The 24,761-nt window shown below is 41.7% G+C and overlaps 2 protein-coding genes across 2 annotated transcripts; both read left to right on the top strand.

Annotated features, from left to right (window-relative positions):
* The first annotated feature begins 5,318 nt into the window (after positions 1-5,318).
* Positions 5,319-13,197, top strand: tmed3 (transmembrane p24 trafficking protein 3). The gene is made up of 3 exons (XM_079498009.1): positions 5,319-5,605; positions 7,147-7,392; positions 10,853-13,197. Exons 1-3 carry the CDS (start codon positions 5,429-5,431, stop codon positions 11,084-11,086), a joined length of 657 nt encoding a protein of 218 aa, XP_079354135.1. The 5' UTR covers positions 5,319-5,428; the 3' UTR covers positions 11,087-13,197.
* A 1,102-nt stretch (positions 13,198-14,299) lies between these two features.
* Positions 14,300-24,493, top strand: LOC306919896 (isocitrate dehydrogenase [NADP], mitochondrial). Its single transcript, XM_079496444.1, has 11 exons — positions 14,300-14,457; positions 15,774-15,865; positions 16,037-16,202; positions 17,667-17,827; positions 18,182-18,325; positions 18,735-18,871; positions 19,422-19,573; positions 20,552-20,664; positions 22,486-22,583; positions 22,689-22,781; positions 23,957-24,493. The coding sequence occupies exons 2-11, from the start codon at positions 15,815-15,817 to the stop codon at positions 24,039-24,041; spliced, it is 1,200 nt and encodes a 399-aa protein (XP_079352570.1). The 5' UTR covers positions 14,300-14,457; positions 15,774-15,814; the 3' UTR covers positions 24,042-24,493.
* The last annotated feature ends 268 nt before the right edge of the window (positions 24,494-24,761 follow it).

The raw sequence follows: 24,761 nt of genomic DNA, 5'->3' as shown, positions 1-24,761 counted from the left end.
AGGGGGCAGACACCCACAGCCACATAAAAGTGGTCACACGTGGATTGGAATGGTTATTCTATAAAATATGGCAGTGACATTCTTATTTCTTAATCCAAAATATAATTTAATTTAAAAATGTTACAAAGTATAACTTTAAGTAGAAAGGTAGAGATGTATGCGGTTAAACACTTAGTTGTACTTGACCGGAGTCAACTAAGCGGTCTATACAAGACCCACTCCTTTTCCCCCTCTACAACAAATATCTTTCACAAAAAGAGCAGATTTTCAAACTCATTTTCGCCGTATATTCACCCACACATACACGTGTATAGGCTCAATGGCCACAATTTGACATCACATGAGGTGGTAGAATGTTTGTGAGTGAATTGGAAGGTTCTCGGTTTGATCCCTGGCTCCCTCCCATGTACTATACCCTGAGCAGAGTTACTGCCTTTAGGTAGGAGGAGATGTGTGGAGCTATAATAGGTTCAAGCATTCATTTGTCCCTCTGCCAATTACACTCCTCACGCTCCTTACGGAGGACAAACAGCGGGGTTGAAGGTTTGAGGTGGTGCTAAGGTGTTGCTCTTGATGTTATGTTGACTGTTATGCTGGAGGGTAGGGATGTCTCAATCACGTTTATTGCTCCCGATCCGATTCCGATCATTTGATTTTGAGTATCTGCCGATACCGATCCCAATCCGATATTGATATTTTTATAGAACACTTATGCCATATCACAACAATATCCAAAATCACAGACCACATCCAGTCTAATATCATGATATGGATATAATATTGATACTAGGGATGTCCCGATCATGTTTTTTTTCTCCCGATCCGATTCCAATCATTTGAAAGATGACGTGATCAGCCCCGATTTCCAATCACGTGATCGGATCGGGACAACCATACTGGAGGGTGATATAGGCCTAAATGACTGTTATAGGGTTGTCACTGTGTGCCTATTTCTTTTAGCCTACTGTATTGTATTGTATTGTGGATGTATACAGCTGCTGCAAGACAGAATTCTCCCAAGAAGACAAAATAAAGTAACCTTGAACCTTGATCCCTCTGGCTTAGTGTCCTTGAGCAAGACACTGACCCCTATAACTGCTCCTGATGAGCAGGTTGTTTTTTTCTACCACCTGTGTGTGAATGTGTGGGTGATTGGGTGAATGTAATGCACATTGTAAAGCGCTTTGGATAAAGGTGCTATACTGTATTGTATAAATGCATGGTTTAACATTGACATACTTCTACTATCCTGAGTGCAGTGCCTCTTTTTCTCTAGCCTTTCCAGTTTCCAGGAAATATTTTCTTTTTGCACCGCTATAGGATACAATTCAGTTTAGAATAAACAGAACACAGAATAAACATTTGCAAGGGATTGCAAGGGATGAATCAAATAAATGAGCAGGCCAAACTGGAACTGGAACATAATATAAGCTTATAAATAGTTCATCGTCTAATTAGATTGTAACCTACCTGAAAATATATTTTGTGTTTACTAAAGAGATGAAGTAGCCTGGCTTGGCCATACTAATATCACACTGCCGAGGCATTTTTTCTTTTTTGGAAACTAGCAGATTCGCGTCTGGCCACTGCGAGGCTATGGAGAGACAGGGAGACAGACAGACAGACCCCTGTTACTGAACAAATACTAAATAGAAATTATTATTACAATACTATTATCTCAATACAAAACATTTGGTTTTATCAACAAATTAGTTTTACTCAAGCAAAACGCTCTTGCATCTCAGAGGCCAATACTGTACTTTCTGCTCCACAACATTGTGAAATGGGGGACAATATGCATAATGAGCACGTGACACGTTAGGTATACGTTAAGTATATTTTGATGCCAATAGTTTTGTACTTTTGCTGAAGTAACATTTTGAATACAGGCCTTTTACTTGTACAAGGAAACATCTACATTGTGTGGTATTGCTACTTTTACATGCAAGTCAAATGTATAATAAATTCAGAGTACTTATTCTTCCACCAGTGGACCCAGTACTCTTCCACACTCTTCCGCCTGAGCAGTTGGTGATGTTTAGTGATGTCTTAACATACCATCAGCAGAGGAAGGCCAGCAGCCCTCTCTGCTGCCTTTGTCCCTGAATTATTTTAGCTGAGTTCCTCCTTTAGCCGGTGTGAAAGTCTGGCACTAACCAAACAGCCGTCCGTCGCCTCCTCTTTTATCCAGTTCCGGAGTTCCTGGGTGCATCAGACCCCCGGGAGGCACTCATGCGCACCAGAGGAGATCTGTTAAAACATCTTCTGTCCCTCATGGGGATTAAACCAGACACATTCCCACCATACCCCTCTGTGTGTGTGTGTGTGTGTGTGTGTGTGTGTGTGTGTGTGTGTGTGTGTGTGTGTGTGTGCGTGCGTGCGTGCGTGCGTGCGTGCGTGCGTGCGTGCGTGCGTGCGTGCGTGCGTGCGTGCGTGCGTGCGTGCGTGCGTGCGTGCGTGTGTGCGTGCGTGAGGGTCAAAGGTCCTCATAAGTATACTGTAGTAGAATTTGAGAAATAAACCTTGTGAGAACCTTTTCCCTGCATCCTCAGTCCTAAGTTACTAACAAGAGAAATTGTGGTTTTATGGAAAGTTACTGTAGGCTTACACGTAGGAAAAGTGTTAGGGTTTGGATTAGACATTTAGATTGGAGTTGCATATAAGTGAATTAAAAATGTTAATCTGTTCTCTCTCTTTCACTCGTCACTGTGATTGACAGCCTAAACCTAACCCTAAACCTAACCTCAGTAAAACTATACCTAAACCAGAAACCTAACCTCAGTAAAACTATACCTAAACCTAACCTTAACCCTAACCTCAGTAAAACTATAAAACTCAGTAAAACGCAGTGGCTGGGGGCGTTTGCAAGGACCAGGAAGAACGACAGACTTAGATAGAGAGAGAGAGAGAGAGAGAGAGAGAGAGAGAGAGAGAGAGTTAAAAAGCAGCAGCTGTGCATTGTTAACATTCAGTGAGGAGGTGTAGGTGGTTGGTGACTGCAGCTTCCTCTCTCAAATACAGCAGGCAAGTTCTCTATATCTCAGTGGTTCTCAATCTTCATGTTGTCCCCAAATGTATATGAATTTGGCCGCAGACTCTCATCTGAAAATATGTTGTGCCAGCTACTCCTATACAAGATTTGACGTGTTAAAATGTTTCAAAAAATAAAATAAATCATATTTTTTCGAAATGTTTGAAAATAGCTCAGAAGATTGTGTAGATATGCTATTTTCAAATAGTTGTTGGGTATAGGTTCAAGTTGTTTAATTGGTTTTGATGCTAACTCATTTTGCTGAGGACCCACTAGAACCCCCTCCACAGTTTTTTTTGCAGAATAATCAGATTTTTTAGATCTGTGTTATTTTATCTCAATCCGTGCCTACTGCCCATCCATCTACATGTCACACACCGACACGTTTTCTTACTGCAAGTCTGCAGCTACAGTACATTCATTAAACACTTTCAACCTGGTGTCCCTATTTTGGGCATGACACATTTTCAAATATTACAGTGTGCCCATGGCTGCTATTACAATATACAGACCATTTGGACGTGCTTCAGTGCACGCATGCAGGGAGGATGAAGCCATGTGGCCTTTAGTTCTATCACAGTGGGTTGGCAGTTTGGCACTACTGTACAGATCAGGACCGCTAAAATTATATATGTTATACACCTTGTATTGTATCTCTTATTTGGACATAAATAAATGATTAAAATCAGTGTGTGTGTGTGTGTGTGTGTGTGTGTGTGTGGGGGGGGGGGGGGGGGGGGGGCATGCAACTTCTGTGGACTATGCACTTGCATAAAAGAAGGCACTATTCACTGGTGGAATCTACCAACAGCCAGCACTATAGTGCGTGCGTGTGGAGCGTGTAGCCTACACAGACACATGTTTTTCCAGACAAACCACTTAAGTTAAATTATGTCATATTTGACCATAGGCCTAATATTTCCTATAGTTTTGTTATTAAACCCCTCTGGCGTCTCACAATTTGTGTTAAAATTCCAATTTTGGTCATGGGTGGTACTGGTATGGCCCTGTAGCCAAGGGGATATTTCTCATGTTATTTTAACAGGCCAAAAAATGCATATTGCAGGAAAAGAGACACTGAGAGAGCTTTACAACAGAAAGACAACTATTAGGGGACTAAATAGCATTTTAACACTGATGCCTGCCAGAACGCTATGGGACAGGGTTTCAATTTGTGGGACGCCTGAAAAGTCTTGGAAATGAGGGTCTGTCTCACGCAAAGAGCTGGTCACCCTTAGATGCGGCCTCACAAGCTAAAATGATCTTTGTAAGGTCCCATGATTGGATATTATGTGTAACCACTTACCCACCTGAAAATTTATTTTCTGTTTAGAGAGCTGGACAGACAGGGAGAATATTGTTAAACAAACACTGTAGTATCACAACGAATACTATCACAATATAGAGCTATTCAACATTATTGTTTGTTTGTTTGTTTGTCTGTTTGTTTGTTTGTTTAAACAAACAAACAAACAAACAAATAAACAAACAAATAAAAACATCACACAAAAAAATCACTTGCACGGTTGCACCTTTAAGTTTGGTTCGGAATAAATTACATTATTAGTGGCTTTCTCTAATCCATTCCCATTCACTGCAGCCAACCTGCAAACTGCCACTGGGTGGCGGTGTTTGACCACTTGTCGGGACGGCTGCAAGTGGCTGTGAGCAGCAGAGCCATCTTTTCTGCAGTTTGTTCAACTTTTCTGGGTGTTATTTTAAACGTTTCGGCACTTTGGAGTCGACGTTAATCACCCGTCATCCAATGCCCTTTGAAAGCATACATAAATTCAAGTTAAATAAATACAAAAGACAAATAATAATAATAAACAAAACTGCACCGGAAGTGCTTTCGTGCCACGTCGGTTTATTAAACTGGGGTCAATTCACTTTTGCGATTCGCATATCCAGTCTAGAGCGGATACGGAAACCGCCCTACGTGCATGCATGTAGTGAGTCAACCTTAGAGTATATATTAATATATATTATATTAATATATCATATATAATATTAATATATAATATTAATATTGATATATCATATTAATGTATATTAATATATACTCTAAGGAGTCAACATGTCCGGATACCGTAGGGCGGGCTCTAGGCCGCATGTGAGCACTGAACAGTAAATAGTTACTTTTACACGGGGGTGGCGCCGGATTTATACCTCGTCGTACGACTGGGCCGCGCTCTGAAAATAGCTGACCTACAAGCTCACAAGGCATCGCGGACGTGACGCCTTGTGAGCTTGTAGGTCAGCTATTTTCAGCGCGCGGTCCCAGTCGTACGACGAAGTATAAATAATGATGCCTATAACGGTGACGTGTTTCCAGAAGTCACCCTAAAACATCACGTAGATAAGTTCAATACAAGCTGTTGTTGTTGTTTTTTATTTATGTGTTGTTTTGTTTGTGGTTTGATTTGCACCATCATGCGTGTCACGGTTGTGTTGTGTTTTTTATTGATCGCGTGTGCATGCGGCACGGAGTTGACGTTTGAATTAAATGACAACGACAAGCAGTGCTTCTACGAGGAGCTGGACAGCGGCGTCAAGTTTGACATCGACTTTCAAGTAAACTTCTAAAACATTTTAGGCTACTTCATTAAGTAGCAATATGTAGAAATACTCTGTTACAAGTAGAAGTAGTTGGCCTAGAAAAGTATTGACATGAAAATATTTACAAAACAGTAAGGCTACTACTAAGTTAAAAGCAGACTATACCTGTAGCCCCAGTATGTTCCCTCAGCACTACGCTCATTCTGTAGCTCCGAGCTACAGAATGAGCGTAGGGAGAGGGCACATATGCGGGCTAACTATACCTGCAGAATGATCCATATATCATTGGACTGTAATAAGTGTTTATCACTTTAATTGATAATTAAATTAAAACAAAATCTTTACCAGCTATAATAAATGTTTAACTTCGCTCTGGTCCATAGCCTTCTACGAAGCAGTAGAAGGCTATGGACCAGAGCTATGTTTAACTGTGATGGTGAATATTTTAATGTTATGGTGCTAACTTAATTATATAATAATAGCCTACACTATAACTTAATGTTGTACTGATCTAAAGTATCCTAACTTCTATCTAATCTAAAGCTATCAAATGATTGTTATAAAAATGTAAATACTAAGAAAAAAGTGAGGCTAGGCTATACCTCAGATAAATGTACTTATGTTACTTTATTCCACTGTTAAGTTGTATTAATAACATAGGCCTACTGTAAAATTATTTCTGTTAATTTAATCCTGTGTTAATTTAATCCACTCTTGAGTGTATACTGTATAGCCTACAATACGATACATATTAGACTCTATAGCAATGATAGTCTATTCTGTGAGTATAGTGATTCGTTTTTAGGAAAATGAAGAAGAATAGAGAGAACAAGGAAGCATAGTAGGGCCTTTACTGTTGTAAATGATATGGCAGTTTATGGCTGCAATTTGTTCCTGTTTGCGGATGACTCTGCCCTGCTGGTCTCAGACAGGGATAAATTGCAGGTTGAAAAGGCCCTCAGCTCTGAACACAGTAGAATCTGCACCTGGCTTGCTGATAACAAACTGTCAATACACCTGGGGAAAAAACTGAATCCATTCTCTTTGGATCAAATACTGTAGCAATTTCAGCAAGGGGCTTCTCAGTTAAAGTGGGTGACAATGTTATCGCAAGAAAAGACAAAATTACCTATAGGCTACCTAGGTTAAATCGTGGAGGCAAATCTTTCATGTGATAAAATGGCTAACAATATAATCAAAAAAGTCAAGCAAAGAACAAGTTTCCTGACATGTACAGTCAGGATCTCCTCACTCGTCAACAAAAATACTTTGAAGACCCTAACAGGAGCCCTCATACAAGGTTTCTTCGATCAACTATGCATGCATCTCATGGTACCACAGCAACTCAAGGCCCTAAAAACAAGGTTCCAAAAACATCCCAAAACAAATTGGTCTTAGTGCTTTTTCTGTTTTTTTCCTCTTAGCAGACTCCTTGAACTGTACCAATTCTACAAACTGTTAATACAATTATCAATCAACTAAAGAACAGGGGAATACAGGTCAGATATTAAAATATTAGCAGAGTGAAATGTGAAATGTCCTCTTTGTGTTGTTAGGTCATTGCTGGGGGTAACTACGACGTGGACTGTTTTGTGACAGACCCTCTGAACAACGCTCTCTACCAGGAGAAAAAGAAACAGTACGACAGCTTCAGTCACACCACCGCCATGAAGGGTGCTTACAAGGTCTGCTTCAGCAACGAGTTCTCCACCTTCTCACATAAAACAGTCTACCTGGACTTCAGAGCCGGGGACGAGACACCCCTCCTCCCCGACATGAACCGAGCAACGGCACTCACCCAGGTAATAATAATATACCCCGTTTTATTACAATTACAATTTAGGCATTTAGCAGACGCTCTTAATCTAGAGCGACTAACAGTAAAAATAGTAATAATAATACATAGTATCGGCTCGCCTTGCCTTTACAGTTTACTCTGGGGTTCCATCCCACTCGGACACCTTGTACAGTTATGCTCCATCCACTCTAAAACATAACGGTGAGCATAAGGGAACAGAACACGCAACACACGCAAAGAGACTTAAAACAAAATGAATGCAATACAATGGTCCATTTATTGCTAGACATAGTTACATTTCAGTCATAACTCATGAATAGATTTAACCAATACTTATTATAGAATCAGAATACAAGTGTGCATATAATATATTATCTTGGCGTTCGGCTCTGCTGCAATTTTCTCCCTGCTCAGCACAATTAAACACCATCATTAAACATAAAGAACAGGGAGATAGATATACAATAACAACCCCCCATGGGGAACAGAAATAACAGAGCCCAGTGCCCACCGGTGGTGGTGGGAGCAAACTACAACCAGGAACCATATGCAGACCATATGCAACACCAGTAATTAGGCTACACATGGGAGACGTCCTCGCAAATAAAAAATGCATATATAAAACAATAACTTGTGGCTGTAATAACAACCACAAATTGCGAGATTCAATAGTTGCCTGTGTGTAGCTAGTGAGGATTATCGGACAAGTCAGTCGGTAGCATTACACCATTTGGTTTCGTCTCAGCCCTGCTTGGCCCTACATGGACACTGCTGTGTCTCAGGCAGAGAAAAGTACATCTAGTACTTGGCTCTAATGGAAAGGCAAAAAATACTTTCAACCCCAACACAACCCCCCAGAGGGTAACAAGACAACTCACCCTTTTTCCAACTCCAAGTGAGTTGTCCGGACATCTCACCCCGAAAGTCCGGACAACTTACCAGACATCTCACCCCGGTGAGCTGTCTTCACTTTCGGGGGTGAGCTGTCTTCACTTTCGGGGTGAGTTGTCTCGGGGTGAGAGTTGAGTGTTTGGCTGTTTGCGCAAAGAGTGTCTCAGAGTGCACGAGTGCACCCAGGCGGACACCTGGCGAAAAGACAATTATGTACTACTCAAATGAGCCAACACCAGGATAATAAGCATTTTGGCATAAAAAAACAAACAAAAAAACATCACCAGTTTTGTTTTTTAATACAAACTTTAGTCTACTCTCTACTGTAACTGAATTCCAAAGTCAAGTGTATATATTGTGAGTTGTCACAATGCATCTGTATTTTGCAGAACCAAAGCAGAGTAATAAACTTGCTTTGTATAAGCTTACATAGCATCCATTACTGTCGTTACTGCCGTCTGTAAGTTGCTTCTCACACTCACAGTCCAGCTAACCTGCAGCTACTTTGTCCCTCCCAGTGCTCTTCCCACGTGTCACCAGGCTTTCCACATGGCGAAAAGACAGTTTTTGTCCCAAAATGACTAGTGTGATCCAGTCACAAATTCTGCAACTAATATCTGTATGAATTTGTGTGACGCCTTGACTGTGACTTGCCTGTGACTCCTTTGAATTGAATTGACGCAATGTTATTGTACCTCCTGCTGTGGTCTTTACTGGCCAGTTGATTGGCCAGCCACCTTGGTAAAGGGATATTTCATGTTCATCCATGTTTGGGGTAATTTTAACATCTGCTCAGGCTTTTGTGACTGTCAGCACCCCAGTCAGTTGCTTGATTCAGTATTTAGCTATTTGATATTATATTGTGCAAGCCCCCTTCGAATGCAAACACAAACTCCATTTTAACCACAATACATTCATTGAAAACATCTTGGTTCTCATGACTCATAGTGCCCTCCTAATACATGAGGGGCCATGTTTTTTCATTACGTTTATTAGATATTTTAATTTGTATCCAAAAAATATTTAAAAAGTAATTGAAAAAACACGGCTTCTTCTACTTGATAAACATCAAATTGTGGTGTCCCTGGTGATTCCCACCACTGCCGCTGGGGGTCACCTCACCACTACAAACAGATTTGTAGCAAGGATTATTTAAATTTAGGGTTTAGAGTTTCCTCCCAACTCCTAGTTGTGTTATGAATAACTTTAGTCCTCTGTGATCAGAGAACGTGTCACACTATCGTTAAATCACTGGCTTCCCTCTTTTGGGCATATTATTACTACTTTTAGTCAAAGGATCTTGGTTATTAACACGTCTGAATGAAGCTTCTAGGTGAAAGTGCATGCCAAAGTTTTTAAGAGATAAAAATAAAGAATAAAATAACTGGGTCGACTGAAGAGATGGAGCCCAATTCAACATGAGTGTGCTCGGCAGCAGCAAGCCCACTGATGAAGTATCTGTAAAGCGCCATTAAAATAACTGTCATTGACCCAAGTGCTGAACTGGGTGCACACGCTTATCCGACACACCAAAGGTCCGACATGCGGAAGTCACCCGTCGCTCCCGACATGCGTTTGTCCGACATGCATTGCGTCGTGCTTGCGGTTAGGCTAGGGTTTGGGGTGGGGTGTCGGTCTAATGAGTGTCAGACTTTTAGTACGGTATGTCTGAACTAAAGCCTGTACCCGTGCTGGACAGATGTCAACAATTAATGTGACAGCATATTGAATATTCGCTTGAACTACATCATTTATGATTCTCTGATGAATTGAAAATGGTGGACCCTGTTGTAAATGAGTGTAATGCTTTATCATGGTGTCATCCCAGTAACAGTTTGTGTATTCGTTTGAAATGTACCAATTCTGCAATCAATCAATCAATCAATCATATGAGCGTGCCTACGGTACTAATAAATCTATTGGTTTAGAACTTTCGATGGCCCAGAATTGCCTAGCCGTACTTGAGCCTTGACTTAAAAGATTCTATGGGATGTGGTCGGCACCCCTGAGCCTGATTGTAACTTTGGGTAGCCCCAAGTCACCTGACCTGACCTGAGGTGCCTGATGTGGTAGGCGAGTAGAGCTGGGCAATTCATCAAAAATATATCAAAACTGACATTTTGAAGCGATAACCGACTTACTCTTGCTCATGCATTGGAGGTTAATCGAATTATCGAGAACTCATTTTTTATTTCTTATAAATAACAAAGTTCAAATAGATTAAATTAGTTAGTCTCGGTCCACTTACGTCCACTTAAACCTGTAATGTAGATCTGATATTACTATATATATATATATATATATTCTCTCTTTTTTGTTCTTTTTTTCCAGTAAACATAATCGAGGCAAAAGTTTGAAATAGTCGTTCAATTTATTTGACGTCATATGTCCTGTATGAAAGGTCAAAAGTATGTATGTATGTCTAAAAGTATGTGGCCAGCTCATACACGGAACAGGAGAATGTTAAAATTGATTCTAAATCATTCTTGCAGTCAGTGGAGAGACACCAATGGACGCTTAAAAAGAAAAAAAACCTGAAAAGTTTAAATGGATTCTTCTCCCTCCTCCTCCAGATGGAGTCTTCGTGCCTCTCCATCCACGAGATCCTGAAGGTGGTGGCAGACTCCCAGACGTGGTACCGGCTGAGGGAAGCCCACGACCGCATCCGGGCGGAGGACCTCCGTGATCGTGTGGCGTACTGGTCCATCGGCGAGGCCATCATTCTGATTGTCGTCAGTATCGGACAGGTCCTGATGCTGCGGAGCTTCTTCACCGAGCAGAAAGGCACCGTTGCGGCCAGCACATAGTCAGAGTGGGCCGATGGGATTTTCACACTGGCGAGTGTAAATGGTGACGGCACACATCCTGTGTTAAGTCAGATTTATGCTTGGTTGTGTACAGGATATAGCCGATGTACAAGCTCAAAATGCACCATGTTGCGACACGTTTTGAGGTTGTAGATCAGCTCTATTTTGGACGCACGACAACGACATGCAACAAAGTATAAATCAAGCCTTACTTTTCAGCACAAATTGTCTTAAATAGGTCTAAAGGGGCATTAAACTCCAGGCTAATTCTGTAATTTAATTTCCAGTTCAGGTTAAAAACTACAGCAGATGAATAAGCAACACCGCTACCACTATTCAAATTAATAACAATGCGTGTTACATTTAAGTGTGTCCATGCCATTAGTATTCCAATGTGCAAGTATAGACATATTGATCAGTATTGCCAATGCACTTTGACACACCTAAATCAAACACACCCATTATTAGTTTGATAAGCTACAGCTGTGTAGCACCTTACGGTTATATCCAGCCTACCATGTTTTTACTTGCATGGCCTTGTTTTCAACCTGAACTGGAAAACTAAATTCAAAATCAGACTAAGGTTTTATCCAAGTTTAAGGCGTCTATCCATACGTCTTTCCAGAGTTATACAAGACATTTTTGTCATTTTGACATTGATTGACATCACTTTCATCCTAGCTGTGACGTGTCGTGCAGAGCACAACCGCTCCAGATGTACTCTCTAGTCTAGAATACAATTGACTTTGATTAACCTTTTATTCTTCACAATAAGTCCTGGATTGTAACTTTAAACATGTGCTGTAATTGTGAAGTCACACCAGATGTTTTCCCACTCTGCTACACTCATGATGTGCTGTAGATTATATTAGGTTGTCTCCCTACCCCACAGAGATAGAATATATATTTATGAAAAATACTTTTCAATCGACAGTTCTGTCTGGTAACAAACCATGCACATACTTTAGTAGTTGTTTTCTTGCTGATTTCTCGTCTCGGAGGTCAAGTTGCTGAAGTCTGTTCTGCTGCCTTATCAAGTAGTGCAGTGGTTCTCAACCTGTGGGCCGGGAGGGTATTGCAAGTGTTCCCCCAAATAATTAGCAAAACACTTTGCATTAAAAACTGATACCAATATACTGTATAAGAACTTGAAGTGTACTATGTTGGTTCCATTGATCAAGGTGGAACACAAGCAATCAATAAACATGCTCTGAAAATGCAGGCTGCCCACCCATCTGTCCACTTAACACGGCAGCCATTTGCCTACCTGGTTAAGTGGTCAATATGTTCAAGTGGGCCTTGATCCAGAAAAGGTTGAGAACCACTGAATTCGTGGCATTAGAATAATTCCAGTGAAAGTGGCACGTGAGTAGCAACCAAAAGGCCTAGTTTTAATTCATCATTTTTATATCATACATTTTGTTACTGCTTTAAATTATGTGTGAAATATACTCAAGTCTGTTGAGCTCTGTTCTATACGGGTGCAACGGTTAATCAGAATGTTTGGTCGAATAGGAAAATATAAAATAATTTTAATAGAATTATCGATTTGCAAAAATAGAGGATCTACAAGTTCACAATGATGCAACGTGTTGTGAGCTTGTAAATCAGCTATTTCCACTATTTTGCATGACACCAATGTCCATTGTACGACAAAATGTTTCAGACTAATAAGTAGGTGATACAAAATCTACGGTATTTGAATTATTTCATGTTGATATATAAATATAAAGCTTCTTGGTCATCGATTTGATTGAAACATTCATCGATAAAAGAAGATATTTGCAGGCCTACTCTGCTCTAGCCCTTTCCCACACATGAATTGACAAGACTGTTCCCTTCTTTTTTTTTGCATTCCAAAATGTAAGTTGAATGTTTACTGCTCTTGGTGTCCTGTTACTGTACATGTCAACGCTGTCTGGTTGTTGAACAGGTTTGTTTACATGTCGTCTAATGATATGTCCATGATATTTCATAAAGGGAAATGTTAGATTGGATGCTGTGTTTCTGTCTTGAATTGTTTGTTATTAATTGATCAGTGTGGGTCTCTTCATGCTTCAAAGCAAAGCTTTGTCTGTGGAGAGGTCAAATAAACCTATATGTGAAAAGGATATTTACTGTTTGGGCTTTTTTCTCAGTTTCAAGTTATTTTGATAGGCCTACAGTACAGTATGTGGGCCTATCATACGTTGCCACATGTTGCACCTTATGTAACCTCATGTACATAGCCTACTGTGTCGTGTCATATATGTAAATATATTTCGATTTTTCTTTGACATGTTTCTTTTTCTGCTTTTCTCCTTGCTCTCCCTCTCTCTGCACACCCCCTTCGTTCTTTCCTGAAACCAACTAAATGATGCGCTTGCACAAAAATGAATTTCACTCACTGATATACACCTGTCTGTAAACCTGTGGTGTCACTGCTGTGACAATAAAAACTGATTGTGAATCTGAAGTGATGAAACAAGAATTGAGCAGACAAAATTGGAACTGGAACACTGTCAAACTCCAAGCAAATACATTGGTTCTCTCTCCTGATTGGAATAAATTAACCCACTGAACTTTACTAAAGGTCTGGAGAGATCGAGATTCTGATTCTGAGACTAATTGGCTACTGTACAGGTACAGTATAGCAACAATTAGGCCTACTCACCAAATAGGCCATATATGTTTAACTTGAACAATGTTTTTATTATTATTATTATTACAATTATTATTATTATTATATAGACGACTACTGTATACTGTAGGCCTACTGTACACTGACAATAAATTGAATCTCATCTCAATTAAAGTAAATAAATATGATCAGCTGTCGCCTGTCGACAGGTCCGTGAAGTTGGCACGGGAGACAAAACATAAAGTGGCGCCTACCTTGAACCGTGGTTTGTCACTGACCTGCATGGCTACATTACACTACATCTCTGAGATGCAAATTAGAGAGCAAACGTGGTGTGTGGTCAGTGTGGATCGTGGGAAACACTGACCATAACTGATCATAACAGTCACAGTGTCCTCAAATGCCTTCTAGCAGTAGACTACACGCACGCGCCCGTGCTACGCTCATTCTATTGGCTGAACAGCAGCGCTTGTTTTCCGTTCACTTTCCCAAGCTGACGTGGGTTGAATTCCGAGCCCCGCTCGCTTTCCTCATTCCGTTCATTCATAAAAGGATCGACCGTCTTCATTGATTGATCAGCCGTTCACCATGGCGGGTTACATCCGAGCTCTCACGTCCATCTCCAGGACGGCTGCGACTGTGTCGGAGAAGACCCCCCGCGCCGCTGCTGCCGTGGTCGGGGTGGTCTTCAGCCATCATCAGCATCAGCATCATCATCATCAAAGTCTCCTACTGCAGCAGAATAGACACTGTGAGTTTATCCAAACTCATCAACCTCATTATACGGTCGCATTTTGCTCCTTAATCATAGGCCTACGATTATTATGGATATCATATGAGTCTGAATCTGACTGCCATAAAAGATAAAGCTATAGCCTATTATGCAACCGCGGTAGAGGTGGCAGAATGAGCGCTGGATATAGGCTAATCTATCGTAAATTCGTAACAGCATTGCAAGATAATATTAACACATGTGTGTGCACACACACACACACACACACACACACACACACACACACACACACACACACACACACACACACACACACACACACACACACACACACACACACACACACACACACACACACACACACACACACACAAGCCCCTCCCTCCCGGGTTGCTTAAATTGTGGAAGATGAAACTGGGAAACTGGTGGTAATGGATGATGATGATGGTGGCTCTATTTAAAGAACGGCACATGTTTAACGCTTAACGGTTATATTGCACAGCATTTATTACCTTAAAGGTACAAATGTCAGCTTGGAGGGTAGGCTATAGGCTAGGTTTATAATCCCTATTGAAGTTGCCTCCATAGTGACTAGTCTAATGAGTTCAAATTCCAACCCTTGGTTGTAATTGTCATTTCAGACCTATGGGAAGCAGGTTTATCATGTTCTATGAGGCAATCAAAGGGCATGCCACTGTGTACCTTCAGGCCATGATCCTCAGCTTTGTTTTCTAATGTAATATTCCACAGTCTGCCTGTTTTGTTTTTGTTTTGTGTATTGTAGGGACTGCAGATGTAAATTAGCATATTTGCTAAATCTGATTTGCGTTGCATACATAATGTGATGGCCATTACCGGTAATATGCAGTGTCCCGTCTAAATACACAAATAGAATAAAAGCTAACACAGCCATCCCCAGTAAAACACCCTGGCCAACACTCCACATGTCTTAGACTCTTCTCCCTCCTCCTGGTTCCCAAACTGTGAAATGACCTCTCTTTCTCAGTCAGAACGGCAGACACACTATCATCCTCCACCGCAGTCTGAAACCTTACCTCTTCAGACTCTATCACACCCCCTAGCACTCCTCAGTTCTTGTTATATGTTTCCTAGTATGCATTTGATGTCATTTACATATACTGTTTGCCTGTTCACAAAGGTTAAGAATATGTTTTTTAGAATGTCTCCAAAGGGAGACTTGTTGGGTGTCATGGGACTCAGCTCTGGGCCACTGATTCCCCCATTTATATTCTTTAAAATGATAAAAGTGTCTCACCTGGTAAAGAGCACATATACCACATAAATAAGGCTATAAATTGTTAAATGTTTTGCAGATGCCACAAAGCGCATCAAGGTGGCTCAGCCGGTGGTGGAGATGGACGGAGACGAGATGACCCGCATCATATGGGAGTTCATCAAAGAGAAGGTAGTTCATTACTCTAATTAACTGGTATGTGAGTCATGTGTGGGGGGGGGGAAATATTTTTTTGCCCGACATCGATGAAATGAAACTGTGAACTGAGAGCTTGTAGTACTACTATACTATACGATACCACCAAACATACAAATAGCCCTATTCTGGTTTGTATTTGAACAGCTCATCCTGTCCAACGTTGATGTGGAGTTGAAGTATTTTGACCTGGGTCTGCCGTACAGAGACCAGACAGATGACCAGGTCACCATCGACTCTGCACTGGCCACCAAGAAATACAGCGTGGCTGTGAAGTGTGCCACCATCACACCTGACGAGGACAGAGTAGAGGGTATCACCTTTACCTGAATACATGCTCAAGCTTCATATATAGTCCACCGCATCGGTGCATGGTGGTGTTGCTTGCGGAAAACGAGTAATTAGGCTTGAGGTGCCTTTCACCGCTACTCCCTTGTAATAGCCTACACACATACTTTATGTACGCACATATCGTCGCTGTCGGGTAGAAAACTTGTATGTCCAAAACCGTTACTTTTCAGGAAAGGGAAAATGTGTTCCATCACTTCCATGCAGTGGATTAAATGTAGCTAATATTTTGTCACAAGCTATTGTTAATCATTGGTTCAATACTTATAAAACCCACAGGCACACTTAAAGACTTTTCACTTCCACTTAAACCAGTAAGACGCCTGACATTTGCCTGACATTCTCTTGAGTGTACAGGGTTTGATGAGGGCCCAGGTAGGGCTGGGACAGTGTACAGGGTTTGATGAGGGCCCAGGTAGGGCTGGGACAGTGTACAGGGTTTGATGAGGGCCCAGGTAGGGCTGGGACAGTGTACAGGGTTTGATGAGGGCCCAGGTAGGGCTGGGACAGTGTACAGGGTTTGATGAGGGCCCAGGTAGGGCTGGGACTGTCGAGAACTCTAGTTTTTGCCAGCTGCCGGGTGCACTAATAACTTTGGGGCAGGCCCGTCTAGAGTTTGAAATTTGAATGGACTTGTATAAGTCAAAAGGGAGACATCGAAGAGGAAGGATGGATGGGGAAGGATCAACATATGGAATGTCTGAACAGATTCTGACATATATCCATATATGGAGATCTAAGGGTTTGAGGTCAGATGTAGAGTTGCTGGCCAATATTGATGAAATATATGAGCGTAACTGCGACAGCAGGTCGCATTTACTATGACATCAGGGTCTCCACATCTCCATCCCTGATGATGTCACATGATGTCACGAGACCTGGGCATCATATATGGTGCCCGACCAACACACTGTGTGTGTGCGTGCAGTGCCTTGAAGTCAAGCATAGTTGTTGACTTAAGCTGGGTCAATAGCTCAACAGTGACCTATTGGCCCCAATCATCGCAATGTGACAGACTTTCACGTAAAAAAAGCTTTTACTTTACTATATATTAATGAACATTACATAAAAATGTAGCGTTTAACACCAGATTTAGCAGGGAACACCAGATTTAGCAGGGATGCTAATTTAACACTAAACAAAACTGACATAACAAGACATGAGAGGACAGCATACAACAACATAATACATTTCAAACACAGAGAAAATAAGAGTTGAGAGGGAAAAAAGCCAACCTACAAGCTCACAACATGTTGTGATGCAAGCTCACTACATGTTACGATCGAACATGTTGTGAGCTTGATCGGCTAGTTTAGTTACTTTTGTGTGACACTGTATATGACGATGTAAGGCATTATATTACAAGAAAAAACTGTTAAATATGGAGATTCGACAGCAATCATATGCAGTATATATCATATATCCTCAGAGTTCAAGTTGAAGAAGATGTGGAAAAGTCCTAACGGGACCATCAGAAACATCTTGGGCGGCACCGTCTTCCGCGAGCCAATCACCTGCAAGAACATTCCCCGTCTCGTTCCTGGTTGGACGCAGCCTATAACGATAGGCAGACATGCCTTCGGAGATCAGGTAGGCACGTGAAAGACAAAACAGGAAAGGGCGCACACCAGTGTTGGTGAGGTGCTGGCCTAAGGCAGTAAATGACCGCACACTCGTAGCCACGATGCTGTATATTTATTGACAAGAATCCAACGTTTCGACCTAGGAGGTCTTCTTCAGGGTCTTCTTCATTCCCTGAAGAAGACCTCCTAGGTTGAAACGTTGGATTCTTGTCAATAAATATACAGCATCGTGGCTACGAGTGTGCGGCCTTTTTCTCATTTTTAGGCACGTGAAAGAGACATTGATTTTCCTCAGGTGCTTTCCAAAAACGTAGGAATGATTTGTTTTAAAGAAGCGTCTTTGTTTTTCTGTCCGTCACAGTACCGGGCCACAGACTTCGTTGTCAGCCAGCCCGGCAAGTTCAAGATGATTTTCAGCCCAGCTGATGGAAGCAAAGCCACAGAGTGGGAGGTGTACGACTTCCCCGCTGGAGGCTGTGGGATGGGCATGTACAACACAGATGAGGTGAGTTGTTCAGTATCTCACGATTCGTTTTAGATTCTTGGCATCACAATTCTTGAATCGAAATGATGCATGATTCAAAATTGATTCTCGATTGAGTACGTTATTGGATCAGGATCTACTGTATGCCAGTCTGCTGTGCGCTGAGAAAGGCGTGTTAAATTATGAAAAATTAAACCAGAGAGAGGTGTGCATGAAACAAGTTAAAAAGCGACGTTTATTCAGGCTGAAACTGAAATGTTTTTAGTATTGATCAATTCAAAGTGACTGAAAGAATAACATGTTAAAGTAAGGTAAAATTTGCCTCGACTTGACTTGATTTGCCTCGACATGACATCAGTCAGATGACATGACACAACTGACTTCTTTCATTCTAAGTAAATATTTCACGTGTGTGTTTGTGTTCCAACAGTCCATCAGTGGGTTCGCTCACAGTTGCTTCCAGTACGCCATTCAGAAACGCTGGCCTCTCTACCTGAGCACCAAGAACACCATCCTGAAGGCTTACGATGGGCGCTTTAAAGACATCTTTGAGGACATCTTCCTGAAGTAAGATGCTGGACACACGTCACACATCCGCTTCATATGCACTGTAACCAACACAAGCAGAGACTTCAAACGCGTCAATTTCCCATGTTGTCATGTGTGGTTGTGGGCAGTGCTGGTCATTAGTTCATTTGACTTACCGTTAGAGTGCTGGCTCACTAAAAGAAAACTACAATAGATATTGCTGCCAATTGGTGTCAACGGTCAAAGTTCTCCAATATCAATACTCCCAAGTTAACACTCGAGACGCTCCACCCATTAAGTTCCCATATAATCGAAGTGAAAGGGGAAACTGATGCGTATAACACTTGTGTGACGGTGCCCTAATCCATACAATGAAATACATGTTTTACTCGTCTTTATTGTTTTATCACCACATACCGGTAATGTTATATTGAGTTCATCACTGTTGGAAATAATCATTACATTATTACAAAAGGGGTACTGTCTCTCCTATTTTACTAGTGGAGTGGGTTTGATGTCTGCCTCGACTCCATGTGTCTTTACTATACAGGTGACAAACAAACTTGTATTATTGCCATGTGTTCCACAGGAACTACAAGCCACAGTTTGACAAGCTAAAGATCTGGTATGAGCACAGACTCATTGATGACATGGTGGCCCAGGTGTTGAAGTCGTCTGGAGCCTTCGTCTGGGCCTGCAAGAACTATGATGGAGATGTGCAGTCCGATATTCTGGCTCAGGGTGAGTATGCCTTCACCTGATTTATAGTTCATCGTATTACATGTCCCAGGCTGAAAATGGCTCATCTACAAACATGTCGCAATAGCCAAATCCCAATACTTAAACATTCATCCTTGTATGCCCTGCCTCCGAGCGTGAAGGCAAGTAGGAGAGGCAACGATGGAGGAATCTATCGGGTATGTTTTAAGGAATGAGAGCGCTCCTCGCTCAGTCAGCATCATTTTGAAGCAAAATTACTTGTCAAACAGCTGGATCGCTGGACCACAGTGTTGCCATGTGGAGGAGGAGAATTGATACTGTACTTCACACTTGATGTATCCTCGCTGACCCTTTGGGATTGGGGAGCCTCCATTCTCCTCATTCTTGGCTCCTCCAAAAGCAAATTAAGCTTAGGAACGCAAATAATTTCCCGGTCACGACGGAGAACGGAGTAGGTGAGGAGGCAACAAAGTGAGTTAATGAGTGAGTGGGGGTTGACTATTATGAGCTTGTAGAACAAGACACTTAAAGGGGAATACCACTCATTTTCAACATTTTACTATGTCATTAATATACCTTTGAGCTGTTTTGTATTTATTTATTTTTGTGGAAATAATAAAAAAGTCCCCCCATTCTGTGTTTCCTAGAACTGGAGGTTTGACATAGTAAAATGTTGAAAATGAGTGGTATTCCCCTTTAAGTGCAATACATTGAGTTCATTCTTTGAACTCAAAGTACAAAGTAATGTTAATTATTGCAGATCAAAGTCCGTGTTGTAGTTACACATAAAACTATTCAAACCATAAAACCACAATTTCTCTAGGACTGAAGACACAGAGAAATGGTTCTCAGAAGGTTTATTTCTCATATTCTACTACTCTATTCTACTACCATGTCTTCTATGGTGCTTCCCTGTCTTCTGTGGTACATCCTGTTGATGTACCTGTACATCAGATTTAGTGTGTATTTTGTATCTGTAAATGGCATGTGTGTCTGTAGGTTTTGGCTCTCTAGGCCTCATGACATCAGTGCTGGTTTGTCCTGATGGCAAAACCATGGAGGCAGAGGCTGCCCACGGCACAGTGACCAGACACTACCGTGAACACCAGAAGGTAAGGAGCTACACCTTTCTACACTGTTGCTACACATTGGGACACTAGGGTTGGTGGAACCTGTTAACAATCGTTTTTGCCGTTCTCACGCAAACAAAGAAGTGTATACACGAGTGTGTGTGTGTGTGTGTGTGTGTCACCTAGCTAGGCCTGTAGCCACACTACAATCCATGACGGACGAAGTCAGACATACACAAACAAACAAACATTCACAAAGCTGCAGCGACTTGTTGAAAGGCACAGGCCGGGAGTCCAGTAAGGAGCGAGTTACAGTAGTCACGTTTTGACATGACTGATGTCTGGATAAGGAGCTGGGCTGACTCCTGGGTGAGGAAGGGTCTGATCCTTTCCAGGACAACACCAAGGTTCTTGGCTGCCTGAATCACCAGTGTGTTGTCTATGGAAATAGTTAGATCCTGGACAGCAAACCTTTCCAAGAAATCTGGTAGGTCCGGTCAGGTAGGAGGAGAACCACTTCCGTTCCAGCAAGCCCTAGGTCAGCAAGGGTTTCCAGGAGCAGCTGGTGGTTCACTCTGCTGCCAGAGTAGGTCCAGAGAAGAATCAAGACTGCAGAGTGGGAGACAGTATACTGCAGTATAGTATACAGTATACTGCAGTATAGTATAGTGCAGTTTCCGTGGAGTGGGCCGGTTTGAATCCTGACTGGTCGGTATCCAGCAGGTTGTTCTGTGAGAGATGGAGAGAAAGCTGGTTGGAAACAACACAGGAAACACAGCCTTAGTTATGTCACACCAAGACAAAATCACATTTTGCACTGGCACTCAGAATAATAATTATTTATTGTCTCCACCAGGCCGAAGGCATGGGGAGAGAGTATGTTTTGCACTCCGTCCGTCCGTGTGTCCGTCTGTTAACCGTTAACCTGGTCGATGCCAAATTTTGCACACACACTCCCTGGATGCCAACGATGAACCTCTGCCCCAAAATTTCCAGAACGGCCTGTTATAGCGCCACCAGGAGGCCGCTTTGTGCAAAACAAGTTTTTGGACAGTACACCTACAGATTTTGTCCAAACATCACGCAAATTGGTACACAGTCTCTCTAGAGCCATTCAACGAAACGGGTCCTTCAGATTTCTCAGACTCCATCCTGATTGGCTAAGATTGGCTTCCAAAGTTCGCAGGAGTGCTCAGTTTCAAACCAAATGCTGCAAATCATGAACACATCGTGTGATTTCCGTGAAATTGTGCACGCACATTCCCACTAGGCCGAGGAAGAAATGCCACATGAACATTTTCAACTCAGCCTCATGGTGGTGCTATAACTGGCCGAAAAGTGTTTTTACCTCTAACTGCACGGATCTGTGGATAACTTTGTATGCCAACTCCCTAGAGGCCAAGGAAAACCTTTGCCTGGAATTCTTCACATCTGCTCTTTATAGCGCCACCAGGAGGCCGACATATGTAAAACACATTTTCTAATATTACTCCTTCAGATTTTATCCAAATTTCACGCAAATCGGTACACATGCTCTCCATAGTCATGTGATCAAGACGGGTTTGTTTGATTTCTCATAATCCACCCTCATTGGCTACAATTGGCTTCTAAACCTTTCAGGAGTAGCCCACTTTGGTACCCGTTTTGTACAAATCGCCACAACTACGTACTCAACGCAGCGTCCGATTGTGGTGAAACTGTGAACTGAAGAAATGCCACTTGACAGTTTTCAAATCAGCCTCATGGTGGCGCTACAACAGGCCAAGCCGCGTCACACACACACACACGTTTATATTGCTCCTAAACATTTTGCCAAACATCACACACACACTCCTATCCTCCTTATTTTTCTCTGTATTCTAGGGCAGACCCACCAGTACTAATCCCATCGCCAGCATTTTTGCGTGGACCAGGGGCCTGGAGCACAGAGGCAAACTGGATGGAAACCCTGATCTGATGAAGTAATACAGTGATATTTGAAGGGATCATTATTTTAATTTTTTTCTATGTAATTTATCTTTCTACCTGCTGCAATCATTAATATTCCATGTCATTGAACCCTGCAGGTTCTCTCAGACATTGGAGAAGGTGTGTGTGCAGACGGTGGAGAGCGGTGTGATGACTAAAGATCTGGCAGGGTGCATCCACGGCTTGGCCAAGTGAGTTTAGACTTTTGTTAAAGCAGCACTATCTAACCTTCCTCTTCTACCTGGGATTTGAACCCAGTTTCCTGCACAAGTGCTGCAAATTTTACAATTGAGCTGAAAAGGATCTTTGTGAGGTTCTCTCTTCTGATTGTATAAAACTGGTATCCCAAACTGAAAATATATTTTCACTTATTAAGAGCTGGATAGACAGGGATAACTCTCGCTCTAACTCTGATTGCCATCAGAATATAGACTTTTAATTAAAAGTGTATAATATACACTGTATAGCAACTTCATAATATTCTAATTACCTCTAAAGACAAAGAAATGAGGCTTATGTTAGGCCTAATTAATTATGTGTTTGGTCGCTCCCAGACAACCTTCAATAATGTCTTCCCATAAAGGAATATAGAATGTGATGGTACATTAAAGGAGAATTCCATGCTAGAAGGCTTTCTTACCTATATTTGTAGTTGTTACGTCCCCACCAAAGAGGTCCAGGTGTTATTTTGTGCAAAAGTGCATTATTGGCTATTTCCCCTAATATAAGCCCTCAATGGGGGTTGGGTTTTTGTGCTAATTCGCTTATTTCCATCGAAATAAGTAGTAAAGTGTGCCGTTTGGGATGCTATTTACATTATGAAGAGAGGATATATATACAAAAACAATTGATTTTTGAGCGATGGAAATAAGCGAATTAGCACAACACCCCATAGCCCCATTCAATTCAATGCAATTCAATGCAATTCATTGAGGGCTTAAGTAGCCTTGCCGATCCATGAGGCCCATAGGGCAGGATCCTATCTCCTGTTTCTGTAGCGTGAGGCAGCTTGATGTACACCCCTGGACATGACGCTAGTATGTCGAAGGGACTTACCCCCAACCCAGCCCTTGATGCTGAGTGTCAAGCAGGGAGGCACTGGGTCTTTGGTATGACCCGGCCGGGGATTGAACCCCGACCTTCCAGTCTCAGGGCGGACACTCTAACCACAAGGCCACTGAGCTGGTTTAAATTGAGGGCTTATGGTAGGGGAAATAGCCAATAATGCGCTTTTGCACAAAATAACACCTGGACCTCTTTGATGGGGACCTAACAACTACAAATAAAGGTAAGAAAGCCTTCTAGCATGGAATTCTCCTTTAACGACATTAACGACGATTGATGCTATTAAACTCTGACCTTGCAGCTGCAAGCTGAATGAACATTACGTCAACACCGCAGACTTCCTGGACGCTATCAAGACCAACCTGGACAAAGCTCTGGGCAAGTGAGGCGGCAGTTCACAGTTTAGATTCAACCATCATATTCAACACCATATCATTATAGAAACCTCCAATAACTATCACTCTAACAAACTACACGGTGCAGTCTGTTGTTTTTGTTTTTATTTTTAGAGTTCCAGTTTGTATGAACGTTTTTACATTTTTTACGGTTGCCAATGGTCCATTTACCTCAATGTCTGAATTAATTAATATAAAAGTGATTTAATATTAGGTTATGGAAGTGGAAAGTAATCTGGAAAGTAATCTTGCCCATTTCACTGAAGACAATGTTAGTAAAAAATACAATCAATAATGCTACAGTATATAAAGCAATGTTGTTTTGCAGGCAACGGATCTAATCAATAATCCATAATAATGCAATAATGGTGCTTTTGTATTTTAAGAATTCTGTACATCAGCGATTCCAAAACTGTGGGCTGGCGCCCACCGGTGGGCAGAGGGGATATATTTTTCTTTAAAACCTTGGAAAGGTAATTTTAATCGTTGTAATACGAATACATATAGGAACTTAAAGTACACTTCCATTCCATGTTAGATCCATTGATTCAAGGTGGAACACAATCAATTGATTGATCATTAAAATAAACATGCTCTGAAAATGCACACGGCCCACCCATCTGACCTCTTAACAAGCAAATGGCTGCTGTGTTAAGTGGTCATTGGTGTGCCAGGCACGCTTCCGAGATTTTCAAGGGGGCAGCGTTGATA

The sequence above is a fragment of the Electrona antarctica genome (assembly GCF_951216825.1).
Source record: "Electrona antarctica genome assembly, chromosome: 3".
Taxonomy (NCBI): Eukaryota; Metazoa; Chordata; class Actinopteri; order Myctophiformes; family Myctophidae; genus Electrona; species Electrona antarctica.
The sequence above is the reverse complement of the archived record's forward strand: the minus strand, read 5'-3'. Positions and strand labels throughout refer to the sequence as shown.